Here is a 26318-nt window from a genome sequence, read left to right on the forward strand (position 1 = left end):
TTTTACACAAAACAAAGTGAATAAATTGTTTTAATTTTTAACATTAGGCCTTTATATTCATCCATCTATAAAGATTTTGTTTTTACTTTTGTACACTAAATCTTTCTGCCACTTTGTTGGGCTGCTGCTTGTAAAATTAGTCCTGAAGCAAAACCAGTTGAGAATCTCTGTATTATTCACCCATGCACCATTGGAGGACAAGAACCGAATGCTTCTTCCTAAAGTTCATGAGGTGAAAAAGAGAAGCAAACGTACAACATAAATATGTGCATCAACTGGAAAAAACTTTAACAACCATATAAAAAAGGAAATCAGTCACAGTGTCTTTATTTAAAAACAAAACCTGTACAAGCTTACAGTCCTTTATATCAGCACATAATTACAGTGGGTTGGTGACATCAGCTGTTGGCGGTGGAGCCGGGCTCTGGAGACTGCAGGAACTCATACGGGTCTTGGACCATCTCTGTCTGATCTCCAACACCCAGATGAGGTGAACTTCCTGATCACGGGCAACAAACAAACGCAAGTTATTATTCAGCACATACTTCAAAAATTCCCACACTCTGTTCAGACGTTTGACTGTTTGTTTGTTTTTTGCACAAAATGTCAGCATCAAGGCTATCTTCACGGTGAGAACAAAAGTCATGCAATTAACATAAAAGCTATTGAAGAAATGTATGATTAATACAAGCATTCTAAGATACATTCAGGAGATACCGTTCTAAACACATCAGTTAACCTGTTAAAGTGCACCTATTAAGCTTTTTCTGATATGACCTTTTTCATGCAGTGTGTAATATAGTGGTTTGTGAATTTAAAAGGTCTGCAGATTAAAGAGATCAAATTAAACAGATCAAAGTGCATGACAAAAAGTTATTGTCTCTTAACTCTTTCCCCGCCAGTGTTTAAAAAAAAAAAGTTTCCAGCCACCGCCAGGGCGTTTGACCATTTCCACCAAAATGTAATAGCCCATGGAAAATTTTGTTTTATGAATATCTGAACATGCAATATATCAAAAGAAAGAGCAAATAAAAATAATAATAGGGACACTTTAACTGTCGGTGAGACTTTTTGTTGCCTTTTCCTCACCACATGTAATCATACAAATTAGCTATCATTTGATAAAACATATGGTAGGAAGGGTTATGAAAAGGCTATTTTGGTATGGAGGCTAAACAACAACTCATAACAACCTAATTTTTTGGCGGTTTTTGCAACTTTAAATTTAAATACAACCAGTTAAGACATATGATTTAAATTTTCTAGCATTTTAGTCCAAGTTATTTTTTTTAATATACCTTTTGTATTTTATTTTCAATAATAATAAAATAAATAAATAAATAAATAAATAAATAAATAAAACTAATAATTTGCTGAGATTCTTCTTTAAAAAGAGACAAACCTTAGGTCTGTATTGCAAAGTATTTACAACTAATTAAGACAAAAATGTAGTCTATTTACATTAAAACCCACGCAATCCAGAAAAATGTTTAAAAGTCATTTGAGTTTGACAAGGAAAGCATGATGGTGGTTCTTAAATCTTCAGCAGAATTAAATGCCTGTGATGTATAAAATTATAAATATGACTCAATACCTAAATGATGCTGATCCCTCTCTGAAGCGTTTGACAGCGAAGAGAGATTGGAGGACGGTCGGGATCCGACTCGGTCCACCGCTGCATCCTGGAACTCCTGCAGGAGTTTGGCTGTGTCGTCAAAGTGCTGATGAACGTCCTCATGCTCCGGCTCCTTCTTCACACATTTACCTACAGATCGGAAAAAACGGCTATAGTCAGCTTGAACATCAATGAGCAAAAAACAAAACGTCTTTTACAGTCGAAAGGTTTTGATGTTTTATATATGACTCACTTAATGTGTTGAGCATATCTAGAGACATGTCTGGGTAGCTCTTCATTGACATGAAATCAAGCACTGAGCCAGTGTCATCTGTTCCCTAAATAAACCATTCAGAAAATATCATTAAATGGTACTTTAAAAAGGTATGATACCTTTAGCATGAAATACATATAATTATTACCGGCATCCCACATAAATTAGATTTAGCATCATCAATCGGCATGTTTCTTTTCTGAAATACAAAAACAGCATTATAAAATATTAGAATTATATACTTTTTTTTTTACAATGTTCACTACCGTTCAAAAGTTTGGGGTCTGTGATTTTTTTATGTTTTGGAAAGAAAAATGCATTCTTCTGCATTTATTTGGTAAAATAATATTACAATTTAAAACAGCTGTTTTCTATTTGAATACATTTTTTTTAATTTACTTGATTCCTGTGATCAAAGCAATTGGTCACAGGAATTGAAAATTTTCAGCATCATTCCTCCAGTCTTCAGTGTCACTTGATCCTTCAGAAATCACTTATATGAGGATTTACTGCTCAAAAAATATTTCTTATCAATGATGAAAACAAACTTTTGTGGAAACTGAGATACATTTTGTTCCAGAATTCTTTAAATAATAGAAAGTCCAAAAGAAAGCATTTATTGGAAATAGTAATAATTTGTATCATTATAAATGTCGTTACCGTCACATTTAATCAATTGAATACGTTAATTAAAAGTATTTCTTACAGTAACCCCCCAAAGTTTTCAACAGTAGTGTATATTGCTAGTATTTTTTGTTCACAAAACCCTAAGGCCGTGTGTCCACCAAAGCGTTTTTTCACGCTGCTGGCTGGCTTTTTTAATTGTTTTCAATGAGAGCGGCGCGTTTTTAGAACGCCTCGAGCGCACCGAGGCGCTGAGCGAGTATTTCAGCGTTCGCCGAGAGTTGAAGAATGTTCAACTTTGAGTAAAACGCAGCGCTCATCACTGTCACTTTTCACCCAGCCGTCCAATCACAGTGGAGGAGGGGCGGGACAAACACAACACAGACCAACTGCCACATTCTGCGTGTCGTCATCAGATGACAACAAGCAAATAATAACGGAATAAAACGATTTAAAACAAAAGCCAGAGCAAAAACTTTACATTGTATCTGCATATAGAATCAATACAGGAACAAACTACCTGTGAAATAAGAAAGACTTCCGCGGATTTTCCATATCATAACGACAAGCAGAGTCGCAACTGAGGAGAAAAAAACGCTGACTACCAAAACGCTCTCAACCGCTCACAGCGAGGCGTTTTCAGCAGATCGCCTAGCGTTTTCTGCTGGCTAAAAACGCTTTGGTGGACACGCGGCCTAAGAAGGATTAAAAACCATAGTCATAGAATACATAGAAAGTAGCTGGTCAAAAGCCCTTTTGTTGATTTTGTTCTACCTGTCGGACTTGAACGACAGCCTTCGAGTGATCACCAGCCGTCATTTTATCCAGCAAATCATCCACAAGCCGTTTTGTAAAACTCCCACAACCCTTAACAAACTCCTGCAGACTAAAGCACACACACACTCAAAAATTCCATTAAATAACAGTCAAATAAACAGCAAGGGATTTTTATGAGCCGAAGGTTTGTACTAAACACCTGAGAGCGCACTGGACCCCGGTCTCGTCTCCATACGCGGAGTAAAGCATGTCCATCTCCTCTGGAAGCAGGTCAGGATAGATGGAGTTGTTCTGAAGGGTCTGAGTGTTGTACGCACTGCTCAAAAACGTCACTGAAACAAAACAACAGGCCAAATGTGCCATTAATAATTTGTATGAATCATATGATGTGAATCATTAATGTAAAGATTCTGTGGTCAGCTGTATAAACCACTTAAACTAGTCTTACAAGTAAGTCATCTAATTTGTTTTCTTATAACTTTTTGTTACAACTTTGTCAGTTATAAGAAAAGTAGATTTAAAATTTTAATCTGAAAAGTGATTACTGCTCTGCTAGTTTAATTACCGACTCTTTACTGCACTTTAGAGTTGGTACTAAATTTGAAACCCAAGCTTAAAAATAAAACCAATGCATGAAGCAATAGAAGATCTGATACCTTTGTGTCTCCTGTCATCTTTAAATCCCAGTGATGTCAGTCCAGGTATGAGCTTATTTGCCAAAGAGCTCAAATCTACAGGATGAGTCTCTTCCTCTGTGAACAATAATCAATGTTTTCTTCAGACACATTATATTTTTGCCCTGGATAAACTTTCTTAAAAATGGTCAGCAACCTTTCTGCATTAGAATACTATTTTAACCCAATAAACTAAAGCCTACAGTATCATAATTGATATGCAAATGTCTATGGCATGTAAATCATCAACATAATCAAAACTTTGCAGAGAAACCTGCGGCACATGTAGTTAGATGTCTGACTAATAGTTCATACTTTTTTAGCAAGTAAAATGCCTCTAAGTATAATTGTAAAAATGTTCACCTTCAGCTTGTGGTTTAAATGTTTTTTTTATGTGGAATCTTTAATGATATTTATCAAGTGAACGTAAAAATAACTTTTAGATTGTTAATATTTCATGAACACTGAAACAACTTTAAATACCCATAATCATTTTTTTGAAAAATAATGTTCAAATCAGGCTTTTGAGGAATGTTTTTGATAATATCTTAATCATCGTTGTATTCCATGTTTTGAGCCCCCACAATAAAAGCTTTAATCATAAAACTAAGCATTTAAAATTCATCTTACGAAGACATTATTGAGAGATAATGAGTGACAACTGATTTTATATTTTGTCTAAAGGTTCAATACATTTGTGCATTTTTTTTGGTACTATTTTTATTTTATATGTCAGACTTTAGTGTTAATTTTCTTCATAATCATTGTGCATAGTTACACAAATGTGCATAATTGCATAATTTACATAAATGTGTATTTGCACAGCAAAATACCACCTAAAATAATATCCTGCTATACATATATAGACTATTGCCATACAAAGTAATAGGAGCTGAAACAGTGTGATGTTCATACCCTCTGCTTCAGGATCTTGATTTACAACATTGTAAATCAGGGAACCCTCTGAGTCCTTTTTAAGGTAACCAATCTACATGCAAAATAAAACAAACGTTCAGGTTAGGGGTAATAAAGTTGTTTTTATTGCAATAATCTAAACGCTCAAACAGTAAAGCATATTGCTAGCAATACCAAGATAATGGGTGCGATTCCCAGGAAATGCATGAAATGATAAAATAGATACCTTGAATGCAATGTATGCCATTTTGGATAAAAGTGTCTCCCACATGCATAAATGTAAGTAAACAGTGTCTCAACTGTTAGTTATAACTATTAGGATATAATAAAGCCCAGACAAAATCTATAATGAGAGAAAATGTACTGAATGCTTATTTAGTATCTAATGTACGTTTAATAAAGGGGTTATTTTGTTTTCAGGGTCTACAAGAAAATGTTTTCATTCTTGAATGTTAGAAAACAAACTTATTTTTCACAAACCATGTGCTCTGATTGGTCAGCTGGACTAGTGTCATGCTTTAAGCATATTTGGGAAAACTCAAGACTAGGGAGTCACAGTGTGCACTGATATAGAGAATAACTCCCTCTGAAGTGGACTTGTAACTAGCAGAACTCATGCAAAAAAAGCAACACAATTTCTTTTTGCATAAAATGCATTAAATGATTCCTTTAAATGGACCAATAGAACTAACAATACTAAGCTGAAAGCATTATGAAATAATATTATTGCAATAAAATAACAAAAGGGCAGCACCTTAGAGTTTGGCATGAAACGGCTGATTCGATCCCGGGCTTCATCCGCCGCATGCTCCACCAGTGCCAATACGTGCTCCTCCGCCGTGCTGTCCGTCAAACTGCAGGCGTTCCCCTCTAGCTCATACAGATCACTACACGAGCAACACATCTGCTTAATCACACACTCAGAAACATGTGGAAGTTCAAAAATGCTGCAGAGATCAACAGCGGCCTGCGCTTTACCTGATGATGGGCTCTTTGACGGGCTGCTTTTTGGATTTTTTGGGGTGTTCCGTGTGGATTGGCATGACCTCCGTCACCGGTTCCTCAGGTGTGATGTCGTCATCACCCAAAATGGCAGCCTGCTGAGAGAAATCCATGTCCTGCATAAAAGACATGCTGCGCTTCAAAGCTAACAGCCGCTCCTGTGAACAGAGCACAAATAGAGCAACACAGCACCCATTTACTCCTCCTGCGGGAGGTCTTAGGTATGCCATGAAGATGGGAGTCGTGGGATGTCCAACACGGGATGGATTGGAATAAGGAAAGAGACTGGATAATAGAAATACTCGTCTCTGAACACGCAAGAGCGCTCGAGCAAAATTGATCATGTCAGCTGCTTAAAATGAATCACCTCACTAATGCAAATAAACAAGAGAGGGATCTGACACGCCAAAGTCTGTGTTTTTTCCATCTAATCCTGAAATAATTAACAGTTTTACGATCCTGAAAAAGTAATACAAATAAAGAATAAAATTGGGACATTCCAGGCCTTGCAATCACAATGTTAAAATCCCCTGATATTTCCAACAGGGGCAATCAGGAAATGTCAGATGTTCTCGCTTCCATTCACGGACACAAATGCTCTTGAAACAAGTTAATTGAAAAACACTTTTTCACTAGTGGTCTCAGATGTTTGCACCCTAATGTATATTAAAATCACACACATTTTATCCAAGGATTTTCAGAATTGCATGCTTCCAAATCAAACGGGAATGATGGCACGCATGAACTGGGCAATGAACAACAAAGGCAAACAATAACAAAAGGAAAACTGCATTAAAAATGTTACTTTGCTCATCATTTTGAATCCTGTGTGGAGAAGTTTCTTAGCGGCCTTGTAGTAAACCGTCTCTGGTCGGTTATAAACCATGGCATTGTCACACATCAGCTTGAAGTCTGCCTGAAGATTTTAATCACACAAAATAGTTACACTCTAAAATTAAAAGTTTGTAATTTCAGTAACTTAAATATATTAATAGTTCCTAAAAGAATCTGAAAAGAAGATTGTAGCCAGACACTTGCGTACCTTGAATTCTGTGATAGTTTTGTATTCATTTTCAGCAATTTTGTCCTTCATTGTGCTAAAGTCCATGGGATGTTTGATTATCATGGAGTAGCCTGGTGCAATGGCATCTGTTACAGGGAAGGAGAAGAATCCGTGTGGATCTTTCCTGTTGAGACAGAAACAATGTCCATGCAATCCAGATTAGAGCTGCACGATTCTGGATCAAAAGAGAATCATCATTTTCTAGTTTAAATGGATAACGATTCTGAACAGACAACTAAACATATGCCATTTAAATTCTTTAATTACATCATTTTAAATAAAAAGAGGTTCTGACAAAATGTTACGGAAGAAAGCTTGTTTCCATTACAGAATAAAACATTTGAAAAGATAATTGCCACTATTTTTCTCAGAATTGCGAGATATAAAGTCAGAATTGTGGGATAAAAAGTCGCAATTACCTTTTTAATGATTTTTTTATTCTGTGGAGGAAACAAGCTTCCATAATATGTTAATTGCTGTTGTCTATTTAAAATTGTTTAAAGCTGCACTATGTAATTTTTCCGTCTGCTAAAGGGCGCCTGTTCAAAACAAAAGGCGTAGTTTGATGACACCAGGTTTAAGCGCAGCACCTTGGGACATCACCTCACAGCCGGTGGGAAAGAATCGGGCTAGGACTCGGGCAGAAATCATGTTGATGGATTCGGTTATTAACGTTACTGTAGTGTGAAGCAGAGCAGGACTGAGTGTTGAGGAGCTGCGCACGGCCACTGGAGAGATTGTTACGTAACACAGAGCTCGAGAGCAGCGGGACTTTTATTATGATGGAACACAGTCGCAGATGCCATTACTGCTTTTTCCGGTCATGAGTATGATATAACGCAGCTCTGTTTATCATATTAGATACATTTAAGTGTGTTTAAAAAGATGTTACGACGTTACTCTGTGCGTTCGCTCAGCGGCCGCTGTGACACTTGTTCACACTGCTAAGAGTGAAGCGTTTCTGCAGAATAAAACTGGAAACCGAGGGTAACACGGGATATGACATAATTGACAGGCGACTTCCCTCAGACGTCCCGGTTCATTTGGTTAAAATAACAATTTTCTCACAATTAACAAATAGTTGGATACATTTGAGATATTGTAGGAACTCAACTGAACAAAATATATAACACTGGCCTAGTGGTTTTTGGATATTTTACTGAACATTTTAACACAGTGCACATTTAATTAATTTAAAGGGTTAGTTCACCCAAAAATGAAATTGATGTCGTTAATGACTCACCCTAATGTCGTTCCACACCCGTAAGACCTCCGTTCATCTTCACAACACAGTTAAAGATATTTTATATTTTAGTCCCAGACAATATGCAGTCTGTGCACACTTTACTGGCCATGTCCAGAAAGGGAATAAAAACATCATCAAAGTAGTCCATATGTGAGATGTATGGGTTAATTAGAATCTCTTGAAGCATCGAAAATACATTTTGGTCCAAAAATAACAAAAACTATGGCATTGTCTTCTGTTCCGTGTTCCTCAAATAAGGATAAAAAAGGCCACGAATCAGTGATTTGATTAATGATTCGGACCGCCAATGTCATGTGATTTCAGCAGTTTGCCAGTTTGACACGCGATCTGAATCATGAATCAATACGCTGATTCACAACCTTTTGAATCTTTATTTGAGGTTTGAAAACAAACGCGGAAGAGAAGACAATGCTGAATAAAGTCGTAGTTTTTGATCATTTTGGACCAAAATGTATTTTTGATGCTTCAAGAGATTCTAATGAACTAACTGATGTCTCATATGGACTACTTTGATGATGTTTTTATTCCCTTTCTGGACATGGACAGTATAGTGTGCTATAGTATATTTAGTATTATAGGACTAAATATAAAATATCTTAAAATGTGTTCAGATGATGAACGGAGGTCTTACGGGTGTGGAACGACATTAGGGTGAGTCATTAATGACATAAATTTCATTTTTGGGTGAACTAGCCCTTTAAGTATTATTTTTAATAATCACATTTGAATAAATTATTAATTGACAATGAATATTTCAATTGTTTCATTAACAGTCAAACAAATTTTTTAAAAGGATGAATCAACATTTTGGAACAAATCTCTCAAATGAATGATTCAATGACAAACACATTTTAAACAGTCACCTGTTGCCGTTTACTGGCGTAACAATGTAATCGATACAATCGTTATTTGAAGCGCTAGTATACTTTCAAAAGGTGATTTACTCTATTTTGATCGCTACCATAGACATCCATGATTGTATTAACTTTTATAGACATGCTATAATCGTGCAACTCTTATCAAGATATGAGGAAAAATTAAGATTAGATGAAGCAATGCCGTCTGTTTTTTGGAGGGTCTCACCTCTGAAGCAAACGCAGGAAATGCTCCAAGAGCTGCTGGCGAGGAGTGGACTCGTTTTCTAGGAGAAGCCAAACGGTAAAAGCACAATCAATCAGAAAAAAATATTTTAAAACGATTCATGATTTGTCTTATAATTCCAGTTTAATTCATGAATTTATAACTGAGGCTACAGAATTGTAAATTAAAACGTTTGAAACTATTGTAAAAGTAGTTTTTAGTACGCTTTGTTCCAAATGGAGACAAAAAAATACTAGTGCGATTATACTCAATATATAATTTTAAGGATTTTTTTTTTATGGAAACACTTCCATTTGCTAACATTAGCAAACTACACACTGAACTAACAATGAAAAATGATTCTAAAGCATTTATTAAACTAAAGCATTTATTAAACTAGCATATTTCATCTTATCTACTTGTACCTTGTTGAGTTCGACAGGCTCGTATGGGTCGATCTGCTTGCTGCTCCACTTCTACTTTCACTCCTGGGTGAAATTCATCTACTTCCGATTCCGATTCAAATTTGTCCCGCTTCCTCTTCTTCTCTTTCTCTTTCTCTTTTTCCTTTTCTTTCTCCTTCTCCTCTACAACCACCTGTTGGAATACATTCCTTTAGTAACAGCACTTAACTAACTTCTTGATAATCAAACAGGCGTTCAAGTGGCCTTACCTCCACAGGCTTCGGCAGGGTGAACGGTTCCACCGGTGCACTGGCGGCATTTTCTGACTGCTCTCGCTCACGTTTTTTCTTTTTCTCCTCCTGAATGAAACACATACAGAATGTGTGCATGATTTTTTTCTGTGAAAAGGTTTTTTTTTACACTGTGAAAGTAAATATCAGTGTATAGAGTATTTTTTTTGCCTATGCAATCCAGTGTTGGCCACTAGCTGACACACAAAAGGTTTTTATACCTTTTATTATATCATATATATTTGATTTTAGTTAACTTAATAACCTATGGTGCATCCAAACCATCAGGACATTGCTTCTATGCATTGTTCAGGACCCAATTCAATTCAAGTTCATGGCCTTTTTACATATTCTGGGTAAATATAATACATTTGATCATGGATACATGTTATATTATACCCACACCCCAAAAAAATTAAAAAAAAATGTGAAATTAATTATATTCTTAGTTTTCAATCCTGTTGCTGGGAACCCACTGCTCTTCACATTTTGTATGTCTCCTTTATTTAACAAATCTGATTCAGATCATCTGCTTGTTGAGAGAGAGATCCATGAACTGAACTGAGTGTGTCAGATAGGAGAGACACAATATGGGCAAAGCAGTGGTAAAGCACGATTGCAAATAATTGCATTATGCAATAATAAATACTGTCATACAACCTCATCACGTTGCTTGTTTAATTCAGCAAGTAGCACCCAATTATCCACAAGAAATGAGCAATCCAATTTTGTGAAGTGTCTTTAATTTTGGCAGTCTGATCAAATATCAGGACAAGAAAAAGCCTGAAATATCACTTCTGGTTCATTTCGGGCATAAGTATTAGGTCATCCGGATGAATAACGAAAAAGCATGCACATACTGTGCACAATATACATGATTTAAGAAATAATGAGCAATATTAAATAATACTGATGTTTGACTTCTGAGTGTTTAAGACACATTATTTTCACGCACCTTCCTCCTCCTCCGCTCGTCGTCATCTACGTATTTCTCCTTCTCTGATTTCTTCTTCTTCTTCTTTTTCTTTTCTTTGTGCCGCTCCCACTCATGGTCAGAGCGGTCGTCATAGTAACTGGAGTCATGTCCGGAGCCGGAGAGCTCAGTCACTTCACTGCCACCCACCTTGAGTACCAGCTTCAGGGGTTTATCCAGAGGTTTGTCCTCATAGTCTGAAAAACAACACACGAAGACATCAAGAGTCGTCAACTTTTTGTATAAGCGTTGAACTTAATGACATTTTTGCTCTTTACAATTCTTCTGTTCTGTCACTTCTCAGTAATATGATCAAACCCACTATCTAGTGTGATTACAGCAAAATGCCCCCTGATAAAAACCAGAAAGATAAATAAGCACAGGAGTGAGAAGGTGTGTATTAATGTACTATAACTATTTAGACCAAGGGTTTTAAACTGGGACCTGGGGATTAATTATATTAAACGATATAAAAAAGTAAATAAAACATTTGAGTAAAACAACAAATAAATAATAAAAAAGTATTTAAGTAAATAATATAAAATAAGATTAAACCAAAATATTTAAAATAACAATAAATCAATTAATTTATTAAAATAATAAATACAAATAAACACTTAACTAAATAAATAAACAACAAAAATTAAATGTAACTAAATAAATACAAATTAATATTTTAGTAAATGTTTATTTGACTAAAATAACAAAGACATAATAAAAATTGGTTTAAATAAATAAATTACATAAAAATATCAGTAAATAAAATATTTAATTAAAATAATAAATAACTAAATAAGAAACGTTTATCTAAATAAATAAACAAAAATAAGATTTAACTAAATAAATAAATAAAACATTTGACTAAAATAAACAATAAAATAGATTTAACCAAATAAATTTAAAATGTTTAAAATAAATAAAACATTTGATTAAAAGAAAAAAGAAAGGCTTATCCGAATAAATAAATAACAAAAATAGGATTACACTAAATAAATATTAAAACAACAATTTGACAAAAATAACAAATAAACAAATAATACACTATACAATATATAAAAACAGTACAATAATACAGTGAACAGAAAAAAACGTAATAATGCGATAAACTAAAACTTTTTATTTTTACAAATGTATAATATTTTGCATAAAAACAAATGTATAAAATGTATTTTGTGTGTGTGTGTGTGTGTGTGTGTGTTTGTATTGGTATTGTTGTATTGGTTTTTATGCGTTTTTTGGACCGTGTGTGTCCTGAATAAAAGTTTTGATTGATTGAATATTTATGTCACAGTATAAATTAGGCGTTTATACATTGAAACATATTGCGGTCTTTTCAGTCTTAGGATGATAATGATTATGATATGTGTGGCATCTTAAGATCGAAAACCCCTTATTTATACAACGCACAGAATAAACAACCATTAATTACAAACTTTTGTGTGTTTTTGCATGAATAAAAGCAGATATATCTCGCATTCACTGACTATTTACACACGCACTTGCAGAACACTCAGAATGAATTAAATTGATTTTCACATGCATATCCATATTCACCTCCTTCAACCGCTCTCCACTCGGGTCTGTGCTTCTTGTGCTTCTTCCCCATGGTTTGTCTTTATATTTGGGGTAAAATAATCAGGTTTAGTCCTCAGAATCTGCTTCTTACCGCCGCTCTTCGATCATAGACAGTACCGTCGATACAGCGACAACAACATTAGCCGCTATGGTTAACTTCCGGCTTCAGGCGGCGTCGTTTCCGGCGCAGGCTGGCGTGACGTCACCCTTAGCGCGGTAAGTTCGAGTTCGTATGTCTGTCGCTTTTGTGAGCGGTAAGTGTTTAATTCCACAGTACTTTATTTATTTAATTGATCTGTTGATAAATACGACAGTTAACACAATCTACAAGTATAATTTACTTTTAAGAACACATAAACCTGTGCGGTTTGGGGCAGGCGCGTGATGTTTATGATAATAATGCTGCGTTTCAAAACTTACTGACGGCATGTTTGGATGTTTAAATAAAATTAGTGTATACCAACTGAGAAATAATACCATGGCACATTGTTATTGTTACGTGGTGACCTGTTATGTACACCAGGAAGTGGCGGTTGCTAAGGTGTTAAAATGGTTGCTACGGAGTTGCTAAGAGTATATGAGTAGTTGTGTTTGCTAAGGGTTTTGTTTGTTTTATAAATCTGTAAATCATATTTGACTTATAGATTGTTCTTAAAGATTTGTTATAGATTATACATTGTTCTTCTTACTGTGTGTTCTTTGTTTTTTAGACAACAGCACTTTCAGTAATGGACATTTCTGATCATCACATGACTGAAGTTGGCATCATCCGCCCTGATGTGCACATAGAGGTTCAAGTGAAATCGCAGAGGTATTTCATAAGTGAATGAACTGTAGTGTTGCCTATAGGATTAGACTTGATATAGAATACCAAACTTGATAAACTATTTATAAATAACTAAGTCATTAAAAAAAGTTACATAATCAGATCAGTAGTTCATGCACATCCAAATGAATCCACAACTTTTTTTGAACGTGCATCTTATAATGTTTATATTATTAATATTATTTGTTTTTTTAATGGAAGTTGTTGCTAAAACAGGTTACCCCAAGATTATTATAATCAACATTGACCCTATATACAGGGGTTGGACAATGAAACAAAAACACTGGCCAATACATTGTTGGAGGTTTCACTCCTATTTCTTCATTGATTTAATAACATCCCATCAGTAAGAGAGTGTGTAGGAGGAATTAGAGCAATAGCACAGCTATACATAAACTATTGCAAGCCACACAACATAATGAGAGAGATATCATATAGTTCAAAAGAGGACAAACTGTTGGTGTGTGTCTCGCTGGATCATCTGTGACCAGGACGGCAAGTCTTGTGGTGTATCGAGAGCTCTGGTATCCAGGTCACACATCCAACAGGAGTAACTGTCAACACAAGAGGAAGCTGTCTGAAAGCTATATACAGGTACTATATTCAAAAAGCATAAAACCACAGCTGCCCAACTCACTGCAGAAATAAATTAGCTCATCGACTCTCCTGTTACACCAAAACTGTTGGTCAGGAGCTCCACAGAGTCAATATTCATGGTCGGGCTGCTATATCCAAACCTTTGGTAACTTGCACCAATGGCAAATGTCAGTTTCATTGGTGCCAAAAGTGCAAATATTGGGCTGTGGACAACGTGAAACACATATTGTTCTCTGATGAGTCCACCTTCAATGTGTTTTCTAACATCAGTGGGAGTTAGAGTGTTAAGTCAGAAAAAAACTGTCCTGTTGCCTAGAGTGAAACACGGCGGTGGATCAGTGTTGGTTTGGGCTACAATATCAAGGCATGCTTGATGGATTACTGAACCGTTCTGGAGGACCATGAGCACCTGATGGCTCAAACATTGGACCCTGAAGGTGGGGCTGTGTATCCGCATGATAATGCAACAATACACACAGCAAGACTTGTGACCGAATGCTTTAATGAACATGAAAGGGAAGTTGAACATCTCCCATGGCCTGCACATTCACCAGATCTAAAAATTTTGGAGGAGCGAGTCAGAAAACACATAGTGACCTGAACACTGTTCTGAAGGAGGAATGGCTCAAAATCTTGTATGTCATTCCCTAGAGGGATTGATGCTGTATTGGCTGCAAAACGAGGCCCTACACCATACTATTAAATTATTGTGATCTAAAACCACGTGTTTTAGTGTCATTGTCCAACTCTTATACATTCTTTACATTCCAAAGAAAAAATGAAAATCATAATCAAAATGGGATGAAAAAACATTCCTTTTGGGTTCATATAACAAACGTTATTATTTTACAGCCCCTCTCTCGTCCAGTTAATTCCCACCCTATATATTTACTTGAAATAAATCAAATTTCTGAAGTAATATCAAGGTTGATATGTCTATATTTGCCTCTGCATGATTCAAAAGGTATACATTTTTGTTTGCAGCACAGTCAAGAGGTCTGACGTGAGGACGCATGTGTTGTCGCTGCTGGATCGACACAGCTCGGTTTTAAGGTCTTTCAAGTGGACGGAGTTTGATGATGAATTTCTAACCAAAAATGTGGAGTCAGTCACTGTAGCAGATGTAACTGGTCCGAAAGTAAATCATTTTTCTGTCATCTGTGTACATTCTGCTTTATCATTTATATGCTGAATTTTAAAATGTATATTACATATTTTTAAAGGGCTTTTTAAATGTTATTTTTGAGTCTATGGATGTGATATTGTTTTTATATTTCGCAGCTTGTGGATCTGAAGGTTTACAACCTCTGTATCCATATTTTTTCCCTGAATGACGACAGTCCGAGCACGCTCGCTCTGGAGGAAGAGGAGGAGCTATCTGCTGCCAATCATTGGCTCCTCCCAGCAGGTGATTATCCATGACATGCCCCTTTCAAGCACATTCACAACTTCCTTTGAATTTGAACATAGTTCACTGAAAAATTAAAAGGTAACACTTTATTTTAAAATTACATAGTTAAACTTTTTACTACATGTACTACATACTGTAGTAATAACAGTAAATTACTAACCCCAACCATAACGCTATAGTAAGTACATGTAGTTAATTAATATTACTCAGCACATATTTGAGCAAGTTCAATCTATCTACGTCACCTTAAAATAAAGTGTAACTAATTAAAGGGATAGTTCACCCAAAAAGGGAAATTAGCCTATGATTTACTCGCCCTAACCCATCCTATATGGGTGTATATGACATTCTTCTTTCAGAGTAATCCATAAGTCTCCGGGGGCTTAATAAAGGCCTTGATGATTTGATAAACACTTGAAAATAGCCAAGGAGCTGGCATGATGTAAAAACAACAAAAATGTTTGGTCCCATGTTGAATATTTACTTTTTCATCTTTTTCCTCATGTCTTCCAGCTGAGTTTCATGGCATTTGGGAGAGCTTGATTTATGAGGATGGCATCAAAACACAAGTAAGACCTGTATATTCACAGTTATCTTGAAATTACTTGAAATAAATGAGCAGAATTATGCTTGTTAGCAGGAGTAGGTGGTATAACCAAAATCTTATATCACAGTAGAGTTCATTTGATATATATTCCATATCATATTTATATTGACATATATTTATATTAATAATATATTTCCTGCGAAAGAAAGATTTAAATATGTCTGTTATTATATTTGAGCTCAGAGTTAAGCTCATGCAGTGTGTTTGTATAATGTGTGGGACACATTATTCTCTATATACTCTAACTGATAGTCATACACACACAGTATATCTACAATATACCACAAGCAAGCAGTATCTACAGTATTGCAAAATATTTTACTGTTGACACATTTCTACCAGTGCATTTTCATACCACCCGTCCCTACTTGTTAGTGTCCCATAACATGATCTTTGTCTTCACTTTGGTCTCCAGCTCTTGGATTACGTTTCGACAACAATTTTCTTCTCTGACAAAAATGTTGACAGCAATTTAATTGCCTGGAATCGTGTCGTGTTGCTTCATGGTAAGACAATAAAAGCTTGTTTGCTAGCTCAGCAATTTCTGTCTTCACTGAACGGCTGTCCATGCCATGTTTATACAGTTGCCATATCTCTCATAAACCCTCAGGGCCGCCTGGCACCGGGAAGACGTCTCTATGTAAAGGACTTGCCCAGAAACTCTCCATTAGACTGTCTGGCAGGTGTGACATCTTTCATAAAATCAAAAAGGCAGCTGGTGAACGGCCTGTATCCGTCACCATTGTTGTTCACGTTTCCTCAGGTACGCGCACAGCCAGTTCGTGGAGATCAACAGCCACAGTCTCTTCTCCAAGTGGTTCTCAGAGGTACAGCTTGATCCATCTCATCTAAAACACTTCCTCAGATCCATGTCTGAAACGCTGTGAACGCATGTGACTGTTTTACAGAGTGGAAAACTGGTCACGAAGATGTTTCAGAAGATTCAGGAGCTCATTGACGATAAAGATGCCCTGGTGTTTGTCCTAATAGACGAGGTTCTCTCCTTTTAACATCATTAATGTTCCTTTAAAAATCACTCATGTCATTTATTTAGTTGCATTGCTCAAAAAAGCCACTTAATTCAGTCTAAAGTGGAATGATAGCCGAAAGGCTGCTATCCACTGGTGATTTTGGTCTAGTCTGATGGTTTTGGGCACTTAACAGCTTTTCAGACTGGACTCTCAAAACCAGCTGTAAACACCTAAGACAATCAGATCACCTTAGACTGGTTTATAAAAGAAATAAACCCTTTCTTTACAGTGTTATTAGCTCAGTGAAGAAGAGTGGCCATAGTCTCTCTAAACCTGGGAAAACACTAATTCAAATTCTCTTATGAATGATAATTTAATCTTGTGGTTAATTTCTTTTAACTTGTCTTTAAGAAACCATTAGTTATATATAAAAAAAAAATCCTTTTAAAAATTTGCATCAGGGTATCATTTAGAAAAACATTGCAAAATTGCAACTGTTATGTTTAAAGCAGCACTAGGTAACTTTTGCCCTCGGGGTCCCTCTACAGTTGGGAAACAGTATCGTCCTCTACTACTGTCATAAACTCTGTCATCCTACATCAGGGGATCTTTCTTTTACTGTCTATGCAGGGGATGCGTGCATGCATTTGTTGACATGGCAACCACGATAGCCCTGAACTAGCGATGAGCGGGTCCTCTCATAACTCGCGGACCCTGTATATCTATTTAATGGTCGTTGCGGGTTGTAAAAATATATACAGCCAAATAATTTCATAAAAGCGGGACCCGCGGGTTGGAAAAAAAGCCGACCCGCGCAGCACTAACAGTTCCCCTGAACACTGCAGGAGGACTTCACATGCAGGTGTTCTGCTTGTGTCGCGTGTGAAATGTCCTCATCCCAGGTACAGTGGCATGTGTTTCAGCATGTCATATGAATATAATTTCATGGGTTTAATTTTTTCAAACGCCAAATGATCACGATGCTCACGTTTACAAGCCAGCGTCATTATAGTAGTCTATTGGTTACCGTTTTACAGAATCTATATGATACTTCAATTCAATGTTTGAGTGGTAGGTAATAACTATAACAAGCATGACAGCATCGGTCGGGCACGCCTCCTTCAGCTCACGCCAACGAGCAAACGCTGGTCACATGTTGATCCTCGTCCTGCTTTTAATCCCATCACTTTTTCGTTTCCTCTTATTGCTTTCCTCCAACAAAACATTTTCTTTCTTATTTGTCTGTGCTGCTTCGGACATGACTATAACATCCGACGAACAAACGATAGTTGGGCTGGCACGTCCGAATGTAAGAAAGTGTGGGTGGTGGTGGAAGTGACGTATATGCCGTAAAGCGTTGTTGCCCGAAACCTGAAGTTTAAAAGTACGATTAAAAACGATACAGACGCCGTCAGGCTATGGCAGACGTGTCATTCAACCTATTGTAAGTCGATGTATCATCACAAGATTCTTGAAAATATATTATGAAGGCTGAAAAGTTACCTAGTGCTGCTTTAAATATGCAAATTATGCATTATCTAATTAAATATGCACTAATTTGTGCATATGTTTCTAATACAGAAATCTGATTTTGTTGACATTGATATATATATAGTTTTTACAGAGGAGATTTTTAATGTCTTTTTATATCTTTTTTTAGGAATACATTTTATTTGAAAAATAACATAGTTAAACCAGGAAGAATACAGTCATGAAAAGTTTGTATGTGTGTATATAATACACACACACACACACACACACACACACACACACACACACACACACACACACACACACACACACACACACACACACATACACACACACGCACACACACGCACACACACACACACTATTCAATAAATAGGCTCCATTGTGTGAGAATTATAGAAAATGTTTGACCCAAAACACACACACACACACACATATATATACTTATGTATACACACACACACACACACACACACACACACACACACACACACACACACACACACACACACACACACACACATTATTCATTAAAATAAACTCTAGAAAATGTTCAACCCAACGTTGCATCTTTGCTATGCTTAGAAAAATGGTCTGACATGTATAAACATTCAAAATTTCAGTGCATGTAAGTATTTTCCTATCATCAGACAAATAAAACAAAAATATATTAGATTTCAAATACATGTTTCAGTTTCAAAATTTCATTTTTGTATGTATTTTCCCCCCACCAAAACAGAGTGTCTGCCATTGTATATGCCCATATTTAGTGACAATTAGGTATTAGGTATGTTTAATTGCGTTATACATTGTCTGAGGGTTCAGCAATGCGTGTTTGTCAGGTGGAGAGTCTCACAGCTGCTCGGAGTGCCGCTCAGGCAGGAACAGAACCGTCTGACGCTATTAGGGTGGTCAATTCTGTCCTGACCCAGCTCGACCAGATCAAACGGTCAGTTTCTCTTGATCTCTGCTGCACTTTCATCTACAAAGGCAAGGCATGCTTGAAATCAAAATGACTATTTACCTAATGCACATTGCTGCTCTTAGTGTGCATTATTCATTATGGAGGTTATTGCAAATAAATAAAAGTCTGTTTTTGTTGTCTTTCATCAAAATATAATAACCTGTTCTGCTATTTTTCCCTGCTTTTTTTCCCTTTTCGTCTAATGTCATCCTGCCCTATTTTTTTTACTACTGAATGACCTGATGCATTTTGGAATATTTCATATTATGCCAGTTAAAACAGGGATTTCTGTGCAGTTTGTCCATTAATATTCATATAAACCTTGTGTTTTCTTGATTTAGCCACACAAATGTGGTCATCCTCACTACATCCAACGTCACAGAAAAGATTGATCTGGCCTTTGTGGACAGAGCTGATATAAAGCAGTACATCGGGCCACCGAGCGCCAGTGCCATATTCAACATCTATCTGTCTTGTCTGGAGGAACTCATGAAGGTGTGTGTGTGTGTGTGTGTGTGTGTGTGTACGGCTCCGTTACCTGTTGAACTTCTTCATTTTTCTGCTGGGCTCCACAAATTCAATTTAATCCTTCCCTCCAGCGTCAGATAATCTACCCCAGACAGCAGCTGATGAGTTTGGAGGAATTGGGAACCATGAACTTCATGGAGAGCGATGTGACCCACCTGAGCTTAAGCCTGAGGAACATCGCCCAGTGAGTGTTTCCTGGTGACGCTACCATTACTGAAGGTTATTGAGAATTGCTATCATTAACAAGTGTCTCTCTCTGGACAGGAGGAGTGTGGGACTCAGTGGAAGAGCCTTGAGAAAAATCCCATTTCTGGCTCATGCGCTTTATGGAAAGGTACTCGTCTTTGAATGTACAATGTTATGGGATTTTTACCACAAATAAGGGGTGTTGCTAGACTTAGTCTAAAATCCTTTAGTGTGGTAAATCACTGGCTACATCTTATTTCGAAGGCTGCGTCCTCCGGAGGTCACATGTGAAGGCTGCATACGTCATCAAGTATGTCTTATTTAAGAAAAGTAACCGTAATACAGTTGACTGTTCCTTGTGAGGTGTAAAATACTGTAATTTCTTTCTTACTTTCCAATCTAACAGTTACTTTTCTTAAATAAGACATACTTGATGATGTATGCAGCCTTCAAATGTGACCTCCGGAGGACGCAGCCTTCGAAATGAGACGCAGCTACTGTAATGCATGACCTTGAATGGCTTGAATTGCTGTGATGAAAGAATGCATTTTTTAAATAAATAGTTATATTCATTATTTAGGCAAGGCAAGTTTAGTTGTATAGCACATTTCATACCCAATGGCAATTCAAAGTGCTTTACATAGAAATTAATTAAAACAGTGGTAACAAATTTAAAGGAGGCCAAAACTGGTACTGCAATCACTTTCAAATGACTGTAGAGCGGTGTCTCCCCTCTCCCACTCCCCCTGACTCGAGGTTGCCAGATAGTCTGCAGGATCAGCAGGAACGTTTGAAGCTGCAGCTGTGGTAACTAGAGCAGATCTGGCAACCTGGATGCCCAAACACTACTGACTTTGTGATTGGTAGATAGGTGGAGGGCGGAGCTTCAGGCCAAAACACAACATGTCATCATCAACATCAGTTGAGAGCTGCGACAACAACTTTTAAATGACAATATCCTGGCCGGACTACTGTTGTCAGTGATAGAAGTATTTGAAATGAACACGATTTCTTAATGTCTAGTGACATATCAGGACCATTTTATGATTCATTGAAATATATTTCTTGCAAACAGTTCCTTTAATATTCTATAAATGTTATGGTTGACAAGCAATTTAAGACTTAATTTTAGATTTTAAATTAATTTTGAATTTAAATTTTAGCTAATAGATATCATTATACTTCCCCAATTGATTAATCACAGTACATTCAGTAAATTGTTTTGCATTACAAGTTTTCTGAAAAGTTATTTTAATTTTTTTTAAATTAGGGATAACGTTGTGTACATCAGGTGAAAAATGCACGGACAAACCCCTCTGTAAAACCCTTTAGAATATAGAAAGCAATAAAACTGTAAAGTTAAAGTGTATGTAAAGCTCAAGTGGAGATTTCTCTCTTAACCTAAGTCCCAGACTAAAGATTTAAACTAATCCCAAACTAAAATGTATGTTTGAGCTGTTTTACTGACAGCATATCTTGGAAAATGTCAGTGTCATTGTTTTGTCTCAAGATGCACACCATTAATGTTTTTTTTTTCTAATGCATGTTTATAAAAGCTACTTAAAGGGGGGGTGAAATGCTGTTTCATGCATACTGATCTTTTTACACTGTTAAAGACTTGGAATCCCATACTAAACATAGACAAAGTTTCAAAAGTTAAGGTGGACGTTTGATGGGAGTATTTCTTTGTCAAAAATACTACTTCCGGTTAGTCATAAGTTTCGGCAAGTTTTTTGAGATCATGCGTCCCCATTGACGTTAGTGGGGGCGGAATTTCCTTGTATGGGCCTTACGGACAATTCTACCGGAAGCGCGTGAGAGAGCGCGAGGGAGAGAGAGCAAGGGAGAGAGCGAAAGCAACAGGCTACGCCCATCAAAGCGCTGGCTTGTAGGATGCTAAACAGGTGATATAACCAGTAGCTACTGACTTACCCACTGATAGGCCGGCGGTCGATCTGTATTAGCACTTTCCTCACGCGACGGGCGAATCACTTTCCTCACAGAGCGACTCACTTTCCTCACGCGGCAGGCGAATCACTTTCCTCACTGAGCGAATCACTTTCCTCACAGAGCGACTCACTTTCCTCACGCGGCGGGCGAATCACTTTCCTCACTGAGCGAATCACTTTCCTCACAGAGCGACTCACTTTCCTCACGCGGCGGGGGAATCACTTTCCTCACTGAGCGAATCACTTTCCTCACAGAGCGAATCACTTTCCTCACAGAGCGAATCACTTTCCTCACGCGGCGGGCGAATCACTTTCCTCACTGAGCGAATCACTTTCCTCACAGAGCGAATCACTTTCCTCACAGAGCGACTCACTTTCCTCACTGCAGCGCGCTGCTGCACACGTCATTATTTAGCTCCGCTCACATGACACGCCCCCACCCGCTCGGCTTTTTTCGGAAAGACTCGGAACAGCGCATCTTTCTTATATAATTATTAAAAAAATAAAGACTTTTCGGAGATATGCAGGATGCAATGCTACTCTATAGGTACTCAAGATTGACATGACACTGACTGAAACTGAGTGTTTCACCCCCCCTTTAAATGTCATAGCTAAAACCTAATCCTGGCTTAATCTAACGTATGTTTCTGTTTAGTTTGTGCCAACGGTGGTATCATGAAAGTGGTTTGGCTTTTTAGTGTTGTTCATCACCATAGCGTAACTTATGCTCCATGGCTAAGCTGCTCCAGGGCAGGTTATGTTCCAGAAAACATTGCATTCACACAGGCCGTCGGTGTCAACGCGACTGTAAATGCTTTGCAGAACTGAATTGTGGGTTTCATTGCAATGCGTCACTGGCATTGCTCGTGACAGAAGTTAGAAAGTTTTCAACTGCCAATGATGGTGTCAGCAAATCAGATCACCTATGCAAATACCCTAGCGCAAATGCTAGCCAATTACGTTCATGCAACACCGGAAAAGTAGTATGATTGGCTGTTGTCACTATGGCGCACCAAGCTTCAGACACACCCTCCGTCAAGCGCTGAGGCCGATGCCCCATGTGAAGAGAACTCGAAATGAAATTGGACCTGTGAGCAAAGTGACATCTCTGATGCAATAAAGTCACACCCCACTTTTCTACTCCAAACTAAGGTCACTACATAGCAATGATATTTAAAGACAAAATCGTGTGGTTTTTAGCTATGCTTATTTATTATAATAATTTTGTATGATTTAGATATTATTTATGTAATTAGTGTACCCTTAATCCATTTTTTTTATCAATTACTATTAAGCACTTAGTTTAAAGGAATATAGATAAGCTTTAGAATCAATAGATAAAGCTATAAATATGACTACATGTGAGATTTAAATGTTCAGTTCTCTCTTTACCTATGTTAACTTACTTCACAACTTATACTTGCACTGATATAGCAAGATTTTTGTCTTTTAGTTGTCCTCTTTCATACACGGCTCCTTAATTCTTCCTGTGTAAATTTAATTTTTTATATTTTAATATTTTTTAATCTTGTAATATTCTGCAGAAGAGACAAGAGAGAAGTGAATCGCAGTTTGGCCATTTGCTACTGATGTCACATCTAAACTCCTAAATTTAGGATCAAAGCCTGAGTTGACAGAGAAAGTTGGTGATGGTAGTAACAAAGCCTAATTGGATTGGATTGGTTTTGTCAACTAAAAACTAATTCTGTAACCCTGAGTTTGTTCAACTACCATCATGGTATAGGCCTCAGGCCAAAGTGTAATAGAATAAACACTTAATTGTGTATTTTGAATATTTTCTTTCAAATACCGGTAGTCTGAAAGAGATATAGAAGCACAAAAAACTCGTAAAATTGCCCAGTGCATGAAAAAACAATGGTTTGAATATGCAGTTTAGTGTTTGTTTGTTGTAATCATGTCTTCTCTTGTGTTTCCAGACCTCTACTATGACAGTCGAGAGTTTTTTAAAAGCGATGGGCCGCGCCGTGGACAAACAGAGACAGGAACAGGCGAGTTTGGTCAACTGTGTTTGAACTGAAGCAAACTGACGTTCTGCTGTTGTATCGAAACGGTTTCTTGTTTGTTAGTTCAGTATTTCTGCTCTGTTCACCAGCTTCATCCTTTGAACATGTCCTAGAACAAACCAGTGTTGGCTTATTTCAAGTTTGAAACAACACTAGTCTGTCGTCTTTAGGTGACTTTTTTCAATTCTGCATTCATAAGCTGAAGTTTTGGTGTCCTAAATCTGAGTTTGAAATATGCACTTGTAGCACCTGCTATTTGCATATGAACAAATAATGTTCTTTTTTTATGTTCAGTTTTTATATGTGTATATATTTAAATCATTTGATTAAAATGGGGAAAAAAATGTTGGTTCTTTTTTTCCTGAATAACAATTAAAATGCCTTCACTCTTAGAAGAAAAGGTTCTATATAGAGCAAGGGTTCATGCTTCGTATATACAGTCTTGCTCAAAAGTTTACAGACCCCTTGCAGAATCTTTGAATAATTAGCAAAATGCATGTTATTTTTATTTTATTTAGTACTGTCCTGAATAAGATATTTTACATATAGTCCATAAGACAAAAAAAGCTGAATTTATTCAAATGACCCTGTTCAAAAGTTTATGAACCCTTGATTATTATTACTTTGTCATTCCCTGGATGATCCACGGTTGTTTTTGTTGTTGTTGTGTGATGTTGTTCTTGAGTCTTTTGTTTGTCCTGAGCAGTTCAACTGACCAATGTTCTTCAGAAAAATCCTTCAGGTCCCACACATTCTTCAATTTTCCAGCATATTCTGCATATTTGAACCCTTTCCAGCAGTGACTATGATTTCGAGATGCATCTTTTCATACTGAGGGACTCGAACACAACTGTTAAAAAAAAAGGAAACCTTCACTGAAGCTTCCAAAAGGAAACAACAATGCATTAAGCACATGATGAACAATGCATTCTTTTGTACAGGATGAAGATGTCCAAATTTTTCTTATTTTGTTTGAATATTTAAAAATAATAATAATTCAGTACTGCCCGTCGGAAGCAACAGAAGATACTTGCATGTTTCCCGGAAGACAAATTAAGCACAATTTACCTTGATCTTCACCCGACTCTTAATGCATCGTGTTTCCTTCTGAAGCATCAGTGAATGTTTCGACCTTTATTAATAGTTGTGTTTGAGTCCCTCTTTCTGATCTCAGAGTCACTCAGTCACTGCTGGAAAGGGTTCAAATGTACAAAAGATGCTGGGGAACTGAAGAATATTTATATTGACCTGGAGGATTTTTCTGAAGAACGTTGGCCAGTTTATCTGCTCAGGACAAACAAGGGACTCGAGAACAACATCACAAAACACAAAAACAGCCGTGGATCATGCAGGGAACGACACACAGCATTAAGAATAAGGGGAATGCAAACTTTTGAACAGGGTCCTTTTTATAAATTCAGTTAATTTTTTTGTCTTGTGGACTATATGTAAACATCTTGTATGTAAAATATCTTACTCAAAAATTTTATGATCTCTCTTATTTTGTACATGTATTCACATTTTCATAGATTCTGCAAGAGGTGCAAAACTTTTGTGAACGACTGTAGAACCTTTTAGAGGTTCATGTTATGGATTTAGTTTGAATTGTTTGTTATTAATTTTTAATTTAAATCAAATTTTATGAGTTAAGCTCATAAGCATACTTTATCACTGGAAAAAAATACATGAAAACATGAAAGTTTTATGCAATCATTTAACATTTTTAATTTATAGAACCATAAAGAGTTCTTTCAAATTGAGTCAAGAACCCTTGAGTTTTATTTAGAGCACCATTTTAAACCTTTGTTCTAAGTCTAATTCATAAACTGCATCCAGTAGGTGGCGTAAAGTTGCAACTGCAGGTTAAAAAAAACAGGATGCACAAAATGCTTAGTGAATTACCTGTCTGTTTTCACTCAGACAGCTACTTTAGGTATATTAGAAACTATTTAAAAACCAAATTGGGTTGTGTGCTAACAGACTTTATTCATACTGCATCCAGTTTTGATTTGGTTTTCAATTCTAGTCTTGCACATAATATGCAAAAAGTTTGTACAAATCAAATTTTATGATTTATTTAAAAAATGTTTTTGCAGTGTTTACTACTTGCCTGATTATTTTGTGTAATTTAAAGACATTAAAGTTGTAAAGCACAAACTAAAATACCCAACATTTCATTGTCCCACATGTGCATTCATTCACACTCGACTTTCTCACAAAAGGTGTTTGAC

At 36.6% G+C, this 26318-nt stretch overlaps 2 protein-coding genes across 5 annotated transcripts; one reads left to right on the forward strand and one right to left on the reverse strand.

Moving 5' to 3' along the window:
• Positions 1 to 299: 299 nt before the first annotated feature.
• On the reverse strand, positions 300 to 12653 carry brd9 (bromodomain containing 9). Of its 3 annotated transcripts, none has more exons than XM_067447870.1 (17): positions 12513 to 12653; positions 10941 to 11155; positions 9965 to 10054; positions 9717 to 9888; positions 9295 to 9352; positions 6924 to 7068; positions 6687 to 6797; positions 5858 to 5976; positions 5634 to 5766; positions 4880 to 4952; positions 3947 to 4042; positions 3490 to 3622; positions 3288 to 3399; positions 2038 to 2088; positions 1869 to 1953; positions 1595 to 1765; positions 300 to 499 (listed from the first exon to the last, which is right to left on the reverse strand). In XM_067447870.1, the coding sequence occupies exons 1-17, from the start codon at positions 12562 to 12564 to the stop codon at positions 399 to 401; spliced, it is 1917 nt and encodes a 638-aa protein (XP_067303971.1). In that variant the 5' UTR covers positions 12565 to 12653; the 3' UTR covers positions 300 to 398. The 3 variants fall into 3 exon arrangements, with proteins under 3 accessions (XP_067303971.1, XP_067303970.1, XP_067303969.1); XM_067447869.1 differs by having other exon boundaries at positions 5858 to 5979; XM_067447868.1 differs by having other exon boundaries at positions 5858 to 6039.
• trip13 (thyroid hormone receptor interactor 13) lies at positions 12641 to 24670 on the forward strand. 2 transcript variants are annotated; one of them, XM_067447872.1, is made up of 14 exons: positions 12641 to 12749; positions 13244 to 13344; positions 14941 to 15094; positions 15238 to 15364; positions 15881 to 15936; positions 16390 to 16480; positions 16585 to 16657; positions 16738 to 16801; positions 16883 to 16969; positions 19279 to 19385; positions 19742 to 19895; positions 20000 to 20112; positions 20193 to 20262; positions 24001 to 24670. In XM_067447872.1, the coding sequence occupies exons 2-14, from the start codon at positions 13262 to 13264 to the stop codon at positions 24094 to 24096; spliced, it is 1275 nt and encodes a 424-aa protein (XP_067303973.1). In that variant the 5' UTR covers positions 12641 to 12749; positions 13244 to 13261; the 3' UTR covers positions 24097 to 24670. The 2 variants fall into 2 exon arrangements, with proteins under 2 accessions (XP_067303973.1, XP_067303972.1); XM_067447871.1 differs by having other exon boundaries at positions 12725 to 12787.
• The last annotated feature ends 1648 nt before the right edge of the window (positions 24671 to 26318 follow it).

Source organism: Pseudorasbora parva, chromosome 7 (genome assembly GCF_024679245.1).
Source record: "Pseudorasbora parva isolate DD20220531a chromosome 7, ASM2467924v1, whole genome shotgun sequence".
In the NCBI taxonomy this organism is placed as follows: domain Eukaryota; kingdom Metazoa; phylum Chordata; class Actinopteri; order Cypriniformes; family Gobionidae; genus Pseudorasbora; species Pseudorasbora parva.

Coding starts and splice junctions, on each gene's coding strand:
- brd9 (XM_067447868.1), bottom strand. CDS start 12,564: ATGGGGAAGAAGCACAAGAAGCACAGACCCGAGTGGAGAGCGGTTGAA. Junction 11,156..12,512: donor GTGGAGAGCGGTTGAAGGAG/GTGAATATGGAT, acceptor GTTGTTTTTCAG/ACTATGAGGACAAACCTCTG. Junction 10,055..10,940: donor ACGAGCGGAGGAGGAGGAAG/GTGCGTGAAAAT, acceptor TGTTTCATTCAG/GAGGAGAAAAAGAAAAAACG.
- trip13 (XM_067447872.1), top strand. CDS start 13,262: ATGGACATTTCTGATCATCACATGACTGAAGTTGGCATCATCCGCCCT. Junction 16,970..19,278: donor TGTTTGTCCTAATAGACGAG/GTTCTCTCCTTT, acceptor CGTGTTTGTCAG/GTGGAGAGTCTCACAGCTGC. Junction 19,386..19,741: donor CAGCTCGACCAGATCAAACG/GTCAGTTTCTCT, acceptor TTCTTGATTTAG/CCACACAAATGTGGTCATCC.